The sequence below is a fragment of the Hemiscyllium ocellatum genome, chromosome 1, assembly GCF_020745735.1.
Source record: "Hemiscyllium ocellatum isolate sHemOce1 chromosome 1, sHemOce1.pat.X.cur, whole genome shotgun sequence".
Taxonomy (NCBI): Eukaryota; Metazoa; Chordata; class Chondrichthyes; order Orectolobiformes; family Hemiscylliidae; genus Hemiscyllium; species Hemiscyllium ocellatum.
The window spans coordinates 108,630,189-108,651,126 of record NC_083401.1 but is presented as its reverse complement, the minus strand read 5'-3'; the positions used below and the strand labels follow the sequence as shown (position 1 = coordinate 108,651,126).

The following is a 20,938-nucleotide window of genomic DNA, read 5'->3' as shown; positions in this document are numbered from 1 at the left end:
CACATAGGTCACCCAATAGTTTCTTCACAAGTCTGAGGCCTACTGGGTGGATTCTGTAGATTACTACCTTTAAATTAAATTGCCAAAACAATGCCAACAAACTTACTGACTGTCAGTGACTCTGGTCCCCAATGTAACACCTAGCCAATAAATGTTAATGCAGGCTTTGTTTTTATAGTTTGACAATGAAGTCAGCCAGTAACATAGCTTCTACTCCCACGTACATTTTATTGATTGATCAGAGATCACTAGGCAAGGAGCAGACATTTAATCCTGCCTACTTGTAGGAACATGCTGGTTACAGTCGGGGAACTCTTGACAATTGAATTTTAACAAATTCAAGATTTTACCAAATTAAATAAAAAAGACCTGGTCAACAAAGTCCTTGGTTGATTTAAATTAGGCCATGGTGATTAGAGATAATGCATAATGTATTATTAAAAGCACTCCCATCAATTTAACGACATTCAAAGGATTGAGTTTGAGTAACTAATTCCCTAATAATTTATGTGACAAAGGTACCAAAGGTTATTCTCCTGGCTTGCTTTATTTTTAATGTACAATCATACTGATCATCTAATGAAAAATATATCAACATTAATTTAAAGTTTAACAGCCTCCCCACAAAGAATGCGCCGTTGTGCAGGAACTTTAACAAGATGACACATGTATGAGTCATTCAGTTACTCACATTTTAAATATATTTTTGTTTTACTGGTTTAAACTCACCTGATCATCTTCCGGACTATGGTATAGGTACATTTCCCCATATGGGGTGATAGGAGATGGCTTATTTTCATCTGCTGTTCAGAAGAGGGAAGAATGAAATATTTATGATTTATTAACCCTCAATACTTAAAGTCATATCTTGAGTAATAACCTCTACATTGACAAATCAATAGTAATTATTGAAGTTCTATTTGAAAATAATGATAATGACGGTAAAACCAATATGGGAAAAGCAGAGAATAAGGAGGAAACAATGAAGTGGGAACATACTTTTAAACCTGTAAACAAAATTCAAGTTGTTTAAGAAATTCGCCTAGATTCTGGATATTAACACATCAACTCTATATTTGCACCTGTAAAATATATTAACGTATTGAAGTTTGAGATTTGCTTTAAAGCTGTTCAGACATTAAATAGGACCACATTCATACTGTCATGACAACCAAAAATCTGCACTTAAAGCATTTTGGCGTCGACTAGCAGCAGAAATGGCAATTCATTAATCAAATGTCGAAAAACACATTGGCAATTGTCGAGAGATGCAGGGAAGTTGCAGTCTCAGCTACATCGTCTGCATCCTAAATAAGCTAAAAAGCACCACGTACACCACTATGTTGATGAAAACAGACAAGGGAAACATCAGTGAAAGGAATTTATACTGGAAATGAATGCATGAAAGATAAATTAAAAATTACTCTAGTGATTTGCAGTTGATTTAAAACTGATGGTCCAAAAACATAATTGGTGTATGAGACACCATGTAAACAAAGGACCCAATTCAAGAATATGAATTCTCAAGTTCAAATGTTATGCACAAAGGTATTCAGTACAATCATTTCTTGAACAGTTAACACACAATAGTACACATACATTGTCTCAACAGAATCACAAATACAGAGTAAATTAGCCAAGCTCTCTCTTCCTATTTTTGCTGATTCGTGGTCAGGTATATTTTCACTGAGTGCCTCTCTGTCTCCAGTACCTGAACTGGTTCACAAGAGACTAAGTAGTAGGCATTCATTGGTCAATCATATTAATATCACAATTAGGATTATTCTGCTTTCAAAAGACTTTTACAAGCCTGCAGAGAATCACTGAATAATGCTCAGAATTGGGAATACTGGCATTCCCTAGATCTGGGAACTGAGGTCACCCCACTATCATCCTTCACATTTCATCCTCTGTTTTAATTAGCGTTGGCTACTGGATTCAAAATGTCAAAATCAAGCAAATTAAATTCAATATGACTCCATAAAAGGAAATACAGCAATGGATGCTGGGTGCATATACCTGATGGACAGACAGACCAAATTTCAATAAAAGTTGTGAGCAAGTGGAAACTGTAACCTGAGAATAATGCATGCTACTCCCCACCAGTAAAACAGCCAAGACTTTTCATAATATTTTCACTTTTCAAAGTTGCAGTCTTGAGATGCAAAATTGCATGCAAGACAAAATTCTTTCACAAGATGTCATTCTTTTCAGCAATATTCAAGTTCTGGCTTATCCTGCGATTATCTGGATGTTAGGCAAAATGGATGTTCAAGACAGAGATGTTGGCCAGGGAACACAGTGCATTCCATTTCAACACATCATCCTGTTCCCTGGTCAACTTCTGTCACAGGCTTGCTGCAGTGCTCCAGCAAAGCTCAGCTGGAAGAACAGCATCTCATTTTCTGCTTGGGAACCCTGCAACTTCCGGGATTCAATATTGAGTTCAATAATTTTCGAGCCTGAGCACATTTTTCTATATCCTTACCCCAACCCCCCCACACCAGGCCTTGCCATGACATGGGCCGTTACCACACACAACCCATTGTCATTTATTAATGGTCCTCATTAGCAGCTATTGATTATCCCAGACTGACTATCACCCATTCCTTTGTTTGTCCAACTGCTGACCTTTCTGTCTCTCTGAGCTCCATCTCCATATATTGTTTACTGCATGATCCCCAGACTGCCCAGTAGTCCAGCTGAGGCTAAACCAGTGTGTCCTCAAAGTTTAACTTAACCTCCTTGCTCCTGTACTCCATGCCCCTATAAATAAAGCCAGCATACTGTGCATTTTATTAACGATGCTCTTAACTTGCCCTGCCACTTTTAAAGACATATGGACATCAGCTCTGTCTGTTTCTATACACTCTTTAGAATTGTACACTGTGTGTTACATTGTCTCTCATTTTTTCTTCTTACTAACATGAGTCACTTCACATTTCTCTGTATTGAATTTCATCTGCAACATACCCACCCAATCCACCTCTATGTTCTTTTGAAGCTTCCACTGTTTCTCACCAGGATGTTTTTTTTAGATTACTTACAGTGTGGAAACAGGCCCTTCGGCCCAACAAGTTCACACCAACCCGTCGAAGCGCAACCCACACATACCCGTACATTTACCCCTTTACCTAACACTACGGGCAATTTAGCATGGCCAATTCACCTGACCTGCACATCTTTGGACTGTGGGAGGAAATCGGAGCACCCGGAGGAAACCCACACAGACCCACACTGTGTGCAAACTCCACACAGTCAGTCGCCTGAGGCGGGAAATGAACCCGGGTCTCTGGCGCTGTGAGGCAGCAGTGCTAACCACTGTGCCAACGTGCTGCCCATGATGTGCCCATTATAGCAACTATTGTACTGTCTAAAAATGCCAGCTATTTCGGAAACTAAGATGGTTCAAACATTATGTTAACTGGTTAGAAACTTCAAGCATAAATCATTCAAAACAGAAATTTGCAGCTTGTGTTGTGCTGATTACATGAAGGCCATTGGAAAGATAGGAATTGATGTCTTTTAAAAAAAATCATAACTAACAGTTAAGAATTCACCACGTCTAAACATACGTCTGCAGAGACTGAGCTCATTACAGACAGCAACCTTGAGAAGTGAACATATTATGAAAAACAGATTGATGAAGGGAATATAATGTATAATGGAATATAATGTACACTAATTTTAAAACCTTCAAAACACCAAGGCATGTACTTCTCAAACAGATGTTGAGACAAAGGTCCACCAAGCTAGGTGTTACTGTACTAGTATCTTGGTCTGTAAATTCAACTATTAGATTGCATGAAATTAGCTATCTCCAAAGCACAACTTTGAACCTGATTTTCTTTTTAATGAATTTCATCAAAGGCCTGGGATTATAACACACTTAGATTAAACTGATTTATAAAAACTAGCATGAGTAAAATATATCATCCATTCTGACTCAGAATGGCTGTTCCTTAGGATAGACTAAAATGATTTTGCCACTAAGAGATTATTTTAAAAAATAGAAAATAGGAATGAAAGTAGGCCATTTTCCCCATTGAGCATGCTCCATCATTCAATATATCTGTCTCAATGACATACTTACCCTCTCTCTCTATACTTCATAATGTCTTTAGTACCTAGAAATTTCTTTGTTCCTTAAAGTATAACTGTGACTTGGTCTTCACCTCACTGTGTGGTAGAGAATTCCATAGGCCCACCATCCTCTCAGTGAAGAGATTTCACCTCATCTCAGTCTTAAATAATGCAGCCTATATCTTGCGGCCTTGAACCCTTTGTTCAGACCCACTGCCCAGGGGAACATCATCCCTGCATCTAATCTGTCCAGTTCCAAGCTGAATTGGATATTCTTCAACAATATCCATTCTCATTCTTCAAAACACCAGTAAACACAGGTCCAGTTGACAGAGTCTTTCCTCATATGAAAAGCCTATCGTCCCTGAAATAGCTGATGTCCAATCCCTGTGAGACTCTACTGGCTCCTACTCCAAACAAAAAAATCTATTTCTTCCTACTCTGTTTCCTGTCTACTAACAAATTCTCAATCCACACCGACATACCAATCCCATATGTATTAATCTTACACTAAATTCTTATGTGGAACTTTATCAAAAGCTTTTTGAAAGTCCAAATACACATCTAATGGTTCTCCTTTTCCTGTTCGACAAGTTACACCCTTGAAAAACACCAGTCAACTTTTGTCAAACACAACTGTATTTTCGTAAATACATTAACTTTGTCTCATCTATTAATATTTTCTGATTGTCCTGTAATCACATTCTTTGTGATAGGATCTAGCATCTTATGTCTTAAAAGATAGTAAAGCATTTGTTCAATAGACATTTCATGTCCTCATTTGCTATTATCAATTTTCCCACTTCAGACTGTAAGGGATCTGTTAATCTTCACTAATCTTTTTTTCTTACAGTTTGCTTACAGTTTGAATCAATCTCTTCATCCTCCTTTGCTGAATTCTGAACTGTTTACCAGTTCTCAGGCTTGTTCCACCTCCAAGAAACTTTACATGATTCCTCTTTTAATCTACGCCTATCCTTATTTTCTTAGCTATTGTTGGACCCCTTTTCCTGCTATGTTCTTTCAAACAAAAAACTGTATAATTTGTGCAATGCATCATTAATTTCTTAAATATCAGTCCTTGCCAATCCGCCATCATCGAATTACATCTTAGAAGTACAGAAGAGGCCCTTGAGCTCATCAAGTCTGTACTGCCAAAGCTACACTAAATCTACAGTAGTCCCACCTACTTGCATTAGGCCCATACCAGTGTCTTTTATGAGAACTCATGTCATCATCCAAGTATCTTTTCAAGGTTGTTAGGTTTCCTGCCTTAATGATCCTCCCAGGCAGTGCATCCATCCTCGGGGTGAAAAGAAGTCTCCTCCAATCCCCTCTTAATCTCCTGCCTTTCACCTTAACGTCATGCCCCCTTATGATTGACACTTTGACTAAGGCATGCAGCTGCTTTCTGTTCACCCTGTCCATGGCCTTCATAATCTCTCCACTATCATGTCACCCCTCAACTTCACCTATTTCAAGCTTATTCAGCCTCTGACGATGTTGGGGAGGCCTCTTCTGGAGTACTTTGTCCAGTTCTGGTCTCTCTGTTATATGAAGATTATTATTAAGCTGGAGAGGGTTCAGAAGAGATTCACTAGGATGTTGCAGGAGTGGAGGACTTGAGTCATAAGGCAAAGCTGGAAAGGCTGTGACATTTTTCACTGGAGTGTAGGAGGTTGAGAGGTGACCACAGAGAATATTAAAATAATGAGGGGTATAGATAAGATGAATGGCAGGTGTCTTTTCTCTAGGGTGTGGGATTTCAAGAGAAGAGGACATATTTTTAAGGTGACAGGATAAATATTTTAAAAAGACATTAGGGGCAGTGGTTCATGTGTGGAATGAACCTCCAGAAGAAGTAGTGGATTCAACTACAATTGTAACATTTTAAAACATTCAGTTAAATACATAAATTAGAAATATTCGGAAGGATGTGGACCAAGCGCATGCAAATGGGACTAGTTTAGTTTGGGAATATAGTTGGCATGGACTGTTTGGACCAAAATATCTGTTTCCATACTGTATGGCTCTATGACTCTAACTCTCATCACAGATTAAGTGCTCCATCCCAGACAAGATCCTTATGAATCAATTCTGCATCCTCTCCAGTGCAATGACATCCTTCTGATAATACGGTGACCAGAACTGCACACAATACTCCAGCTGTGGTCTAACCAGCTACAACAAAATCTCCATGCACTTACACTCAATGCTTCAATTGATAAAGGCAAGTGTGCCTTCTTTCTGCCTTTTTTAACTACCCTGTTAACCTGCCCTGCCACCTTTCAGGAGTTTTGGACAAACAACCCAAGATTCCTCGGTTTCTTCGTGTCCTGCCACTCACTGAGTACTCTCTTGTCTCGTTACTTCTTCCAAGGTGCATCACTTTATATTTATCAGGGTTAAATTCCATCTGCCATTGATCTGAGTATCTGACCAATCCATTTATATCCTCCTGTAATCTCAGATCTTCTTCCTTGCTGTCACCCTGTCAATCTTCAAATCATCTGCAAGCTTATTTATATTCCCCCTATATTCTCATCTCCATCATTTATATATATCAAAAACATTCTTGGAGCCAGCACCATTGCTGTGGTACACCACTAGACATTGCCTCCAGCCACACAAACAGCTTTTTCCCAACACCCTGTCTCCTGCCACTAAGGTAATTTTGGAACCAACTTTCAGGACTTTCAGTTCCTGGTCATCCTGCAAGTATGACTCCATAATCACAATCACATTGTATTTGCTGTTAACTCATCTATTTAATTGTACTCTGATAATAATACCTTTAGATTTGTCCTTTTTTTGAATATTTTTACACTTTTTTTTTATGAATTATGGACCTGTTGCTACTCAATCCTACTCCTTTTGCCTTTCACTTTGTACTGTTCTATTCCTCGCTTCTAATTTTATTTCCCTTACTTGTGCCTCCCAGTTTAGATTCCTGGACTGCAGCCGTTCTAGTCTAAGTGTTCCCCTACAGTATAATCGCATACCCCTGCAAGGACATTGTTCTTTCTATATACTGAACAAAAAAGTAAAGAGATAAAACATAGCTCAACTGACTGCCGCTCACACCCACAACTAATGTCCACAATAGGGGGATAAGGAGCAGTCCCCAGAGACCCACAGACTCCTGACTCACCATGAGAAAAAGGATTTTCACAGCAGCACACATAACAGGGCAACACAACAGCTCCTTGTATTCCCCCTGGCATATGCTGCTCTCTTACAAACTCCTCCATATGTGGTTACACTATTTCAGTAGGCTTTAGGAACTATACGATCATGTATATATATATATATATATATATACACACACTGGTATTCAGAATGCTGCATCATAGGTACTAAAATAACAATGGATAAGTCTGGAGGTGCATGTTCATTGAAGCTGTAGCACTTGTGTGCGTTTTCTCTTTAAACATCTGGGAACCACAAGGTAGAAAAATCTCTCTTGTTTCTCTCTCCCAACCACCTCTATTCCTCCCATAGTATGTTCCTTTCTCTCTCTGTCTCTATCAAAACCATCTCTTCCCCAAGTGTGTGTTGCATTCTCTCTTGTCTTCAGTTTCTCATACAATCACACTTTCAGTTTGAAAAGCTCAGAATCCCTGGTTTTGACTCCAATTTGACATGCTGCCTGGCTTGGAGGCTGCTGATGGTAGAGTCGCGTTGCACATAGGCCTGACTCTCCAGTGCAGCCATGAATATGGGCCCACTGGAACACTTAAACACATAACTGGTTCTGGTTTAATTTGTTCCTTTGATTTTATAAAGATGGAATAATAATATATAACGCTTCCTCCTGAAGTACGGTTCCCTCTCTTTCTCACTCTTCTTCACACTGTCACACTCTCTCTTCCTCTCCCAGCATGCCCCTCTCTCTCTCTCTCTCTCTCTCACCTCCCCCCACCTCCCTCCCCCTACCTTTTTACCACCATGTGTTGCTCTCTCATTCTCCTTCCTCCAGAATGCATTGCTGTCACCCAGTTTGTGCTTTTTCTTTTTTGCTCTCTGGCAGATTATTTCTTAGGCCTCAAGCTCCAGCTCTCATGTTCACCTCGATGCCATCTTCACTTTGGCTGGCAATGACGTGCCACAGCAGCCTAGAGGTATGATGCATTTATGCAAGCCACCCAAACAAGGACTGTTTCTCCTCAATTGGCAGCAGCTAAACAGGGGCAACCATTTGCCCCTTCCCAAATTGAGAACACTCATTCCTACTCTCACACCACAACTTCCTGAAGAGATCAGCTGAGACTCAACATTAAAATTGTGAGGAATGCACATTTACTTCAGAAATGATTCTCTCATTTACTCAAGATTCTTTCTCCCCTTTCTAGCCATTTCTTTTGCACCTCAATTAGGGAACCAGTTGCCTAAAATATTTTGAACTCAAATAATTTTTTTTCTCACTATTGCTTTACACAATACCAGCAGCTGTTGCCAACTAGTATGGCAGAAATCAGTAAAAGGTTTCACCCAAGGAACAGTCTAGCATCATTCATTGGATCAAAGTTATTATTCAGGGCAATTAATCACGATGGAATTGTATCATTCTGTCTGTTACACATGGGGAAAAGGGAAAATGAGAAAGGGTAGAGAAAGCCCTATTCATTAATGCAGCTATCTCCATTTTGGGAACAAATTGGCAGATTTACCAATTGACATTGACTGGCCCTGCAGTCTCTACTTCAAAAGAACTTGAAGCGTTACTTAAAATATACATACCAGCCAACAGCAGTTTTTGTGGAACATCACAAGTGGAGACATGTGAAAGTTTGAGATTTCTTCTTTTCAGTAAGGAACTGTGGTTAAAAACATGTGGAAATATAAAACTAGTGTTTTAAAACTGCACTTAATTTTAAAAGCATCAATTAAATCTCTACACAAACAAATTTACTATTAGTGTACAAATTTAGACTATTGTAATCATAACCACTTCGTTAAAAATACAGAAAACACTCAAATTCACAAAAGGTCACAGTTCACATATGAGTAAGTTTCTATAAATAGACCATTGGATGGCTAATGGTTATGTCCATTGGTTTCTGTAAACCACAACTGCCTGCTGTATATTGAGCATTTAATCATACATATCAGTACTGGCCTTAAACAATCTAAAACACACATTTCTAATTCCCAAAGTGCATCACACTTAATTACATTTGAAGTGCAGTTATTGTCAGGAAACAGAGCATTATAAGTTATTACAAAAGATCTCAAACAGGAATTATGCAACATTTCACCCAAAAGAAAACGCCTTCACTATGGAGGACTCCTTCAGTGATGTATTGAAGGCCAGATAGTGGGGCAGATGTTCAAAGAAGATTATGAGTAAAATCATCAGCACTCACTGTTATAACAATAAATCAGAAAACATCCATGTATACACAGTCATTGTGAAACTACTAAGATTCTCCACAGGGGGTATTGTTTCAGTCCTCAGTAACAAATGCAACAATGTGCACTGTAGGCACTTTCTGACAAAGCTGCAAATGTGTTGCTGGTCAAAGCACAGCAGGCCAGGCAGCATCTCAGGAATAGAAAATTCGACGTTTCGAGCATAAGCCCTTCCTGATGAAGGGCTTATGCTCGAAACGTCAAATTCTCTATTCCTGAGATGCTGCCTGGCCTGCTGCGCTTTGACCAGCAACACATTTGCAGCTGTGATCTCCAGCATCTGCAGACCTCATTTTTTACTTTCTGACAAAGTCCACGTTTCAGATGTCAGAAATAATTCAGGCTGTTGCATGTAGGTGGAGGTCAATTTTTAAATGGAATGATAAATCAAAATTGCTGACAAATAGCCTGTCTTCGACTCCCTCCCCATGGCTTCAGTACAGACCCCATTTGACACAGTTGGACCAATTAAAATTCAGGCTGTGAATTCAGTCTAGGGGAAGAGTTTTGTTTCTAGTTGGAAGAAGAATCTTACTGTAACATTCCACAGATGCTACCTGCTGGATCAGACTCCAGCCTCAAGAACACTGACAGTACAAAGCTCTTGAAATATATGTAAGACAACCGTCAGGAAGGTGAACGGTGGGTTATCAGTCCTTCTTGAGAATGGCAAAGAAAACCAGGCCTATATGCTCAAGAATAATACAGATAGAATCCACAATATGACTGACATGAAAAAGATATTAAAATCTTTACTTTTTTATTTTAATTTTTAAACACATCATCTGTGAGGTATAAAAATAGCACAACAGATTTGGTCTGGGTGCTCTGGCTTCCTCCCACATTCCAAAGATGTGCAGGTTAGGTGAATTGGTCATGCTAAATTGTCCATATTGTTCAGGGATATGTGAGTTAGGTGCACTAGTCAGGTGTAAATGTAGGGTCGGGGAGTTTCTTTTTGGAGGGTCTGAGTGGATTTGTTTGGCAGAAGTGCCTGTTTCCACACTGTAGGGAGTCTATGATTCCAAACAAATAGTCTCGATTGTCTGCTCATGTGTGCTTAGATACCTTGTATCTTGGAATGGTCAAATGTTCTTACACAGTTTGTTAACAGGTAAAAACAACCTTGATGATCTTGTAGCTATTGGTTTCTCACTACAGCCAAACCATTGGACTACAAAGTACAAGATGAGTGGGAGTTCCCTGATTAGGTAAAACACGCTATCATCTTCCTTAATATTAAACATTTGTCGAGGTAGACACAAAGGAAACTGGTCACCAATTTATACAACATCAGAAGGTACTGACTGATTGATCCATTAGTGGTTTGGAGCAACAGCAGGAATAGTTAACTGTCAATCTTAGTGCTCAGACCAGGCCAGTCGATTCTGATTGGTCAGGGTATTGACAGGGGAACGCAGAGGCTGGTAGTTCACTTGATTGCACATTTTTCATTGGAAAAAGAAGGAAAGTTTGAAAAGGAATTGCCTTGGTCTCCATAGAACAGGATGCTGTGTGATAATATATATGCTCGTGTAAGTCTGATGGATTAAAATTGCTTCTTTCTGCATCTTGACAATTCTGTGATATATAACTTCAGACCTGCACAAAAAAATGGGAGCTCAACTAATGATCTGAAATTTGTTCCTGATGTAATTCCAATATTCACAACAGCATTCAATGATCTGAAAAACAAAACTATGACAGGGAACATCAATGGGAAATGACATAAGTCACTTGATGTGAAGAAAACTCTAAAATGTAGAAACATAAAATAAAAATTTCAAAACAGAGCAAATAAAAAATTCACCTGCGTTTGTTTCTTCAATTTCACCAGGTGACCATCATGCAGAATTCCCATATACAGGACAAGAGATTTTGTCCTGTACTGTATGGGTAATGGAGTATTCCAGGGCCATCACTTGCCCCAAAGTTCTTCTGTTCAAAAATTTTCCACATCACATCGCAACACATACACACATGAATAATATTCGTGCACAATATATTTGCTGCCTGTTACTTGCGTAAACCTAGACTAGCAAGCAATCAACACATTCATAGGAATGTTTGGGCAAATGGACAAGAGAAAAATAAAATCAGCTACAGGGCTGCAAGCCAAGTTCAGCAACAAGTCTAACCAAAGATTTCAACAGGAAATTTAGATTCTGTGGCACATTTCCAAGCTGATGGAATGTTGCTGTTTTATCTTGAGGGAACTGATTCAGTTGTACAGATCCTTGGGCAACTCCACCTGGAGAACTGTGTTCAGCTTTCAGCTCTCAAAACAGGAAGGATATTTGGGCTCGGTAGGATTAAATACAGGTTATGATTCAGGTAAATAATAGGTTTCCCCAGGTATTTTTGTTTTTGTCTAAGGTTTGAAGGGTTGAAATTAGATAACCAGCTTTATATGTGGCTTTAATACCATCTTGTAAATATTAATTTAATTGAGGTACTTCAGAAAGTATTCACTCAGCAAGAAGAAACCTCAATCTCCTCTGATGAAGGAAGCTCAGTTCAAGAGGGTATTAGTCCATAATTAGGGCTTGTCCTTTTGTCACCCAGCACTTGTCAACACAAAAGGTGTCTCTCCATTAGCTGCCAGTGTTTTCTTCCACCCTCCTCTTCAGGGAATTTCCACTCATACCCCATCTCCCAAAATGGCAGGAATATTGGAATAAGAGTGCCTGCAGAGTTGAAAGATGGAGACTCACTGAGATTCTTGTAGAGAGGGGAGGAAAACTTCTTCAAGGCAAGAATCTCAGTGAGTCTCTATCTCTCCACTCTGCAGGCACCCTGCCTCTATTCCAAATGAAGGGCTTTTGCCCGAAACATCGATTTTCCTGCTCCTCGGATGCTGCCTGACCTGCTGTGCTTTTCCAGCACCACATTCTCGACACTCAACAGAGTGTAGCATTGACTATTTTTATACAGTGTTGAAACAGAACCAATTTAGAAAGTAGCCATTTGGGACCATAATCTTACCATACTTGATCAGCAGTTGAAGGAGGTGCTGCAGTGTGATAGAAATAAAGCGATTGCAAGCCACTAGCCAGCCAGAGATCCATAGCAAGTTGGCCATCTAACCTGCTGTGACAGTGTCTAAAATCCACAACCACAATGTAGACAGCTAACACCAGCAGAACAGAGAGCTCAAACTCCTTATGGTTACGACAGCAGCAAGAGGATTCGAAATGAGTGCAAATAGGTGCAAGATACAAGAAACAGCACTGGAACAGAGGGCACAGCTGCAACAACCAAACAAGGCACAAGTCTCAGAAATATGGGAATAGTCACGCTCCATCCTCAATCAACAGCCCCACCTCTCAGAACAAGAGAGCTGTACAGCACAGAAATAGACCCTTCGGTCTAACTCATCCATGCCAACCAGATATCCCAACCCAATACAGTCCCATTTGTCAACATTTGGCTCATATCCCTCTAAACCCTTCCTATTCATATACCCATCCAGATGCCTTTTAAATGCTGTAATTGTACCAGCTCCCACCACTTCCTCTGGCAGCTCTTTCCATACCCGTACCACTCTTCTGTGTGAAAAGGTTGCCCCTTAGTCCCTTTTGTATGTTTCTCCTATCACCTTAAACCTATGCCCTCTAGTTCTGGTCTCCCCCACTCAGGAAAAAGACTTATCCATGCCCCACATGATTTTATAAACCTCTATAAGTCACCCCTCAGCCTCTGATGCTTGTCCAGTTAAAATGAAAATTTCATACAAAAGCTGGCATGTTAACTTAGCATCAGAGCCAGTTAATTACATTACTCACTTATGATTCTTAAATTGCTTCAGTTGCTGGTGTTTTTCCCAATTCTGCTTTAGAAAAGAGGAAAATTCTATTGCCGTTTTCTGACTGTAGAACAATGGAAACCTGGGATTTCTGCTTATGCTTCAGAGAGCATCTCCGGGCCACCTGCAGTAACCAACCCCAGCATTCCGTGGCCGAACACTAAAGTCCCCTGCCCACTCCGTGGACATATAGGTCCTGGGCCGCCTCCATCACCAAACCCTAACCACCTCACACCTGGAAGCAGAACACTTCAACCTTTGCTTTGAGACCCTGCAACCATACGGGATCAATGTGGATTTCACCAGCTTCCTCATTTCCCCTCCCCCCCACCTTATCCCAGTCCCAAGCCTCCAATTCAGCACCACCCTCTTGACCTGTTCATCTTTCTTCCCACTTATCCGCTCCATCCTCCTCTCCAACCTATCACCTTTCCCCCTCACCTTCATCTACCTATCATATTCCTAGTTACCTTCCCCCGAGCCCCACCCCCTTTCCATTTATCTCTCAGACCCCTAGCCTCATTCCAGATGAAGACTTTATACCCGAAACATAATTTCTCCTGCTCCTCGGATGTTGCCTGACCTGCTGCGTTTTTCCAGCACCACATTCTCGACTCTGATCTACAGTCCTCACATCTTCCCTGCAGCTTTAGTGGAACAGTTAACCAGTGACAAACTGGATGAGCATCATGCTTTTTTTAAACTTTAGGGCTTGAACTTAAGTCTCCCTGAATAAATAAAAATGAGTAATCCTGATGGCACAGATCTACAGCAAAATCAATTCCTGACTTACATTGAGGCTGTCTCACAGTGTATGTGTCCACACCACAAGTGCCCACAATTTACCATCTACTGATGATGACAGAGTCTACAAAGCTGTGTCTCTAATAGGTGGCAGGGAGTCCATATCTGCACAGGAGAAATAATCTTTGGGCGTAGTTTAGGGGAACTTCATACTCTCCACTAGACTTATTACAGTGTTGAATACTTACAATGGATAAATGCAGAGATAACTATCTCTTTCACCAACGTTACATTTTCCTTAACAAACACAAAATTACCAAAAAAACTAAGCTTTTTTTCCATAGACATATCTAACCAGTAAATGCAGAGATAAAACATCAATTGCCATTTCTAAATACTGCAGCTTTATGCAATCGGCAATGCATCATCAATTAAATCTTGTAAGAAATTAGCCCCAAGTCCTTGTCAGACATTAAGGTTTTTCCAGCTTCTGCTCATCTTCATGGAGGTTGGTGTGAAAGCAGTGAATGTAGTGACAGAGACAGAAGAGCCTATGTATCTTTCTCAAAATCCACTATTTAAGTCAAGGTGAAAGGTGAAATTACAAGTGGACATTCATTAGTAAGCAAATGATAAAGTGCATCAAATAATTAGCTAGTGAGTTAAAGCAGAAATCACACTGAAGCTGAGTGATATAGGCCAAGATATCACATTGAGAGTACAGGTGAGACTAGGGCACTCACTAATTATTGTTCAGTAAATCAGGCAGTACCTTTTGAATCAACGCAAGCATAAATATGAAAATATGAGAATTATGGTCCAGTTACACTGCCCCCACAAGATGCTGTTTATGAGACTTCACTGATAGACTCAACAGTGAAAGCCTCATAAGAGAGAAGAAGTTGCTTCTAGTTACCCACTAAATATAACATTAAAAAGTTCATTCAGATACAAAGTAAATTTTTGTCAACTTTATAAGTCATAATTATGAACAAACATTTTCATTGATAATGAAAATTCAATTTTGTAATCCTGCAGAATTAAGTTAATTAATGTTGGATTTTGCTCATCTTCCTATCTTTTATTACTCTCTTCATATTAAATCCATCTTTCTTAACCTTGTCGTATATCTTTTTCTGTCCTTTACTTCAATCTAACTTAATTAAATCCTGATGTATATTTCTTTGGCTTTTGATAATCTGTTCATGCAAAAGACACATGATTGCTGGCATAGCTGACATTGCCATACATTCCCTAGAGTGAAATCATACTGGACACTTATTGACTGCAAGTCTTCACTAAATAGAAATTTAAAACCTCTGAGCAGCTATCAGCATGTATGGTGAGTGCCATTCCTTCACCACTGAACACAAAATCTAGGCCATAATGCCAGCTAGGCCGGTGAAAATGAATGAATTAGCCTCAGTAAACCTGAGATATTCACAGAGGTAGAAGTAGAGGCTAACATTGGGAGGGAGGCAAGACAAGAACTTGTCCACAGTTCTGACTTTAGTCTTTCAATCTCATTGTACAAAAAAGATTGGGATTCAACCAAGGGACAACTCATTCTCCAAATAATCAAACGTATGCCATAAAAACATATCACTTGGCAGTCTGGTTTTATGTTCAAGACTTATGAACATAAACCCTGTCAGCTGACATGGTGGAATTTCAGCTTGTGGATGCCCAGCATGAGCCTGGACCTTGCCACAACTTTAACTGCTACACCACTGTCTCCCCATTTCGTCAAATTGTAGCAACTCCACGACATGCCTGATTGAAATCAATTAAATCAAACCTGCCTCAGACCAAGCTAGCATGCTAAGGTATCTTTTATTTTTTGATCAGTTTATGAAGTCAGCCATCAGATTTATCTAATCACTCTCAATAATAGAAGCACGATTAGAAATAAGAGGGCTAGTCTCACTGGACAAAGCAGTGATAGCAACATATTTGACTAATGTTTGTTCTCAGGAAGGAGAGGATTGTCATCTGGATCATTTAGCTGCAATAGCAGAAGAAAACTAGATTGTTTTGAAAAATGAGGATCAACATAAAATAGGTGGTTATCTCTCACTCTTCAATCTACACAGACTTCTGATATGAATTTTAAAATTTTACTCCATTTTTCTTAAATAATCAAATCTCTCCAGGGCCTCTCTTGCTTTCTTTATAAACTTCCAAGTCAGCATCCCTCCTGGATATCTCTTCCAACTCTGATTTGGAGATGCTGGTGTTGGACTGGGGTGTACAAAATTAAAAATCACACAACACCAGGTTATAGACCAACATGTTTAATTGGAAGCACACTATCTTTCGGAGCGCCGCTCCTTCATCAACTACCTGATGAAGGAACGGCACTCTGAAATCTAGTGTGCTTCCAATTAAACCTGTTAGACCATAACCTGGTGTTGTGTGATTTTTAACCTTCTTCCAACTCTTAACTAGTTCAGAATCCCTGGGAAATGGTATTGCAATGATTATGTTACTAGGCTAGTAAGTCAGAGGCCCAGGCTCATACTCTGTGGATGCTCATTCAAATCCAAATACACAAATGATGAAATTTAAATCCATAAGTGTTACAAAGCTGGCTCCTTTTTCCTAAAAGCTGTTCCTTTTCTCAAGGATACAGTGTCCTTGTTTTTTTTTCCAGAGGGGTAATAAACCACTTGAGGTGCCGACTAGTCTGGTTTGGTAGAGAGATTAAAGAGTATCAAGAAGCTTTTTTGATAATATGTAAACAGATGAGACTTCAGGCCAAAGTGGTCATGTTTTGGAAGTGACCTGTAGAAAGAAAGGGGAATGATCAGCTCTCTAGCTGAGCAGTTTAGATCAGTCCAGAACTAGTTGTGAAGTTCAGCAATGGATTGTGTGAACAGAATCACTCTCTTGCTGCCTTTTTAACTTCAACCTGTAAGCATCTGTTCCATTTTTTGTACTGTGTTTTAAACAGGGTTTGCTGAGTTCTTAGTGCTTCAATGTGTAATCTTGTGAATACATTTTTTGTCTGTTTTGTCTGGTAGTCAACCTCAGTAACTTAATCTGGATAATTGTCACTGTACACTAAATAAATTGCAAAGTTATGATCTGGGCTGCCTGCTTAAGAATGTTTTAAGTGGTCTGGCCTCGTCCATAACAGAAGACAATGCTAATCTCAGTAATAATGACCACAACAATTCTCCCTGGTTATCTTGAAAAAAACACTATCTAGAAGGAAATCTGCCATTCTTATCTGGTCTGCCCTACATGTGACTCCAGATACCTTGCAATGTGGTTTCTCTTATCTGCCCTCTAAAATGACCCAGTAAGCCATTCAAATGCATGCACTGCCTGCAATATCCATATCCCATTAAAAAGAAATGCTGGAATTCCCTCCCTACACCTTTGTATCGCTCTACCTCACTTTTCTTCTTTAACACACTCCTTAAAACACAGATCTTCGACTAAGCTTTGGTCATCAGATGTAATACATTTTATGTGACTCAGTGTCATACTTTCGATTGTTCCTGTGGAGTGCTTTGAGAAGTTATATTTACATAGCACTTTTAAGGTAATAAAGGTTGATGTGCTAAAACTGTGCTCAAATTGCAGTAATTCAATGTCTAGACAATGCAAAAATAACCATTTTAACTGAATTTATTTTATTAACGTAGTTCTTTCCAATACTACATCATCCCAGCATGTGTGTGATCTAAAAAGTGGCATTGATAATTAGTTTTAGAAATACATAAAATCATTGAGATAAATTGACCATGTGACTTTTTTTGCTGGAGCACCGAATGATGTGCTACATTATACCAGCCTGCAAAGATTTAATTCTTGTTCCCATATTAATTCCATGTGAATGTGAATGTGTTGGACTTCTGAACTTGGCAGTTAAATGAAACTAAGAGTTTTAACAGCTGGAAGGAGAGAGTCATGCCAAAAGATAAGCAGCTTAGGCAGACACTGGGAATGTTGTGCAGATGTGAAAAAGGCAACAAATGCAAAGTAGGATCGAGATGCTTGGTTCTGGATGAAAGCTGATCCCAAAATTTTGCCCCGCCTTGCCCATCCTGATCAAGTGACTGTTGAGAGTCATGAAGTCAGCAGCAAATGAATACAGCCAATAGTGGAGGATGATCTAAACAACATCAAGACTGCATTTAGCAGATGTCAGACATGAGGTTTGACCGCACAGGATGACAAGTGCAGCTTGATGTCATCAGCGTTAAAAATGGTAATTGACCACAAGCCTGTGGACAATAAGACCCTGAATTAGATCACCAAGAAATGGCAATGGATTCAATTTTCCTGGAAATCTAATGGCTTATTAACAGTGCACAGCATTATTAGCACACAAACTGGCCAGCAATTTCAGGGCAGGAGGAAATATGCTACGAGTTGTGGATTTCTTAAGCTTCATGTTTAATTTAAACTGGTTAACCATTTGCTTCACACAAATGACGTCTCAGTTTTAACTTCCCTGTTACTTTTATGTTTGTATTGAATGTGCACATCACTTTCATTTCAGAAAGTTAGCCCACGTAATGAATAAACAGAAAGCAAACCAACCTGTTATTTTTGACTATATATAGCAAATGGACTACTCAAAACTCTATTTCAGTTTTGAGACGAAGGTGTTTAATACATTGTCTGTGATAAATCCAATTGATATTTTCCTTCTTGGATTACACTTAAAATGTGCTCCCTTTTCCTCTACCACTATCCCAAGTGCACAAACATGATCACTCTTTGGAATCAGCATTTTATTTTTGAATTTAGAACTTATTTTGCTATTTTAGTGCACACTCCACAAAAATGTGATATAGTGCTTATCCCTCTAAGCCAATAAACATCTAAACTTCCTAAAATTTGATAATCTCTGATTGTAACCACAAAAAAGTCTTAGAAACAATTGAAGCATGCGTTAAAATACAGCAGTGTCATTTGAATTTTAAAAAAAACAGGAGGAGGCCAATATCTGCCTGCAAAAGAAGGTGATATTTATCATTTTCCTATTAAACAAGATGGTTGTGAGATACTCGTATGGCAATTCCCAATTTTGAGCAAAAAAGTTTGAACAATGTTATGTGATCCTTGTCAATAATCCCCTGGTAAGCAATTACTGAACATATTTGAATACTTTAAGATAGTCAAAGATTGTACTATGACATAAATGTCTATTTAAAGAAAAGGAAATCACTTCTAAAACATATATAGAGAAAAAGAGGTTAACTTTTTTTTATCAAAATACATTCCAAAAAAATCTAGGAAGGCTATGATAGATATCTTATTTCATGCAAGCATATGCAAGTTATTATCAGAGTACATTGGGACTTGAACATTCTAAAATGCCCCCTCCCCCACCTTTATTTTTTCTGAGAAGAGTAGGGCTTTCTGTTATCCGTTCCATTCAGTACCAACATAATCACACTAGTGTTATTCCAATCAATTGTATATTGAAATTATAATGACAGCTCCAACTGCAACTCCAATTACAGAGAGCCAAAAATCACTAATCAGATCACATGAAGTACTTTTTGGAATCAATGGTGCATTTATACTATCCTTCTGGCATTGGTGACATGTTGTCTCAAACACTAATTTTCAAAAGTGAAGTACTAAATTAGGAAATCCATATCAATATCAGATTCACAACAAAAATGAGGTACATCAAAACCACCATGATAGCTTACAATTTAATAAATGTAGGCAGACTACTGCAATATTATTTAACAATGAAAAATAATTTTCTGAAAAAAATTGCTGCAACAATCATTAAAAAATGATTTCAACAGCTAAAGCAAAACGTATTTGAAATGCATGTTTGACTTCTCTGATTTCTTGCTATTCTATCACAATATGACTCCACAATTATAGTATTGTTAAAAATCGAAGCAACATTGACAAAACAATGAGCTATGAGAACAAAAAGGTGAGCTTTTTAGGCTTTTTACATTTTTGAATGTAAAGGCATTGATTTGACATGGTCTTATTTAGATAATTGCTACTGATGGGATTGCAAGTGGTGAACCAAAATCAGACACAAGGCATTGTGGGGAATATATAAGGGTGTATTGAAATGAGCTCAAATTATTATTGCATAGACTATATCAAAGATTTGTCGAGCCAATTAATATGTGTCTGAAGGTTCACAGCAATTACACAGTATTGCTTCAAAAACGTAATCAATACTACTTTGACATCCCTGTGCTGATTTGCTGTCAGCCTGCTTTATTGGGGGGTGCAAGGGAATGTCTCTCTGCTGTTTGACAGGCCAATTGCCATGCTAAAAAGTTCTCCAAACTATATCTTGCAAAATAAGAGATTCTGTTTGCCCACGAGAAATTGATTCGCTTCCCACACCCCACTTATTCAATAATTTAAGAATGCGTTGCATAATCCCTGTAATTAATGTCCACCCACTAACTCACCTCTTCCCGTTTAACTGGTGTGGAATGGAATGCTAAAGCTGTAGCACAAACTAGCTGATTCCACATATACATCTTACAAACACATGGTCCTGTTTATCTCCATCTGCTTATCTGGCACATCTATTAGCTTTGTGGATTTCAGGATTATCTGACTATTGAAATGGTCACAGCCCCAGACATCAGTGTCAGTTCTCATTTGTGAGCCCCGATCTATCTTTAGTCATCAAGAGTGCCTTGGAGTATTTCGGAACTGCCGAACCTCTGCATCAGCTTGAGGAGTCTCCCAAAAAGATGACTCAATTCTAATTTTTCACTGAGAAGAATGGAACCTTGAAATAAACTCTCTTTAAAAACAATAACTTGCCATCCTCTACCATGCAAAGGATTGATCATTAGAAAACTAACAAACATAAGATTAATCTCTCACAAAAGGGCCTGTTCTTACAAAGATCTACAGACAAATAGCAGGAATCAACTT

General features: G+C 38.9%; 1 protein-coding gene across 3 annotated transcripts in view; it reads right to left on the bottom strand.

Moving 5' to 3' along the window:
- The window catches only part of arap2 (ArfGAP with RhoGAP domain, ankyrin repeat and PH domain 2), a 309,350-nt gene that overhangs the window by 232,847 nt on the left and 55,565 nt on the right, over positions 1–20,938 (bottom strand). For all 3 annotated transcript variants that reach the window (XM_060825023.1, XM_060825033.1, XM_060825042.1), the window contains exons 3-4: positions 8,824–8,900; positions 730–803 (exon numbers count right to left, since the gene is read on the bottom strand). In XM_060825023.1, the coding sequence (XP_060681006.1) occupies positions 730–803; positions 8,824–8,900 (151 nt within the window). The remainder of the gene's footprint in view (positions 1–729; positions 804–8,823; positions 8,901–20,938) is intronic.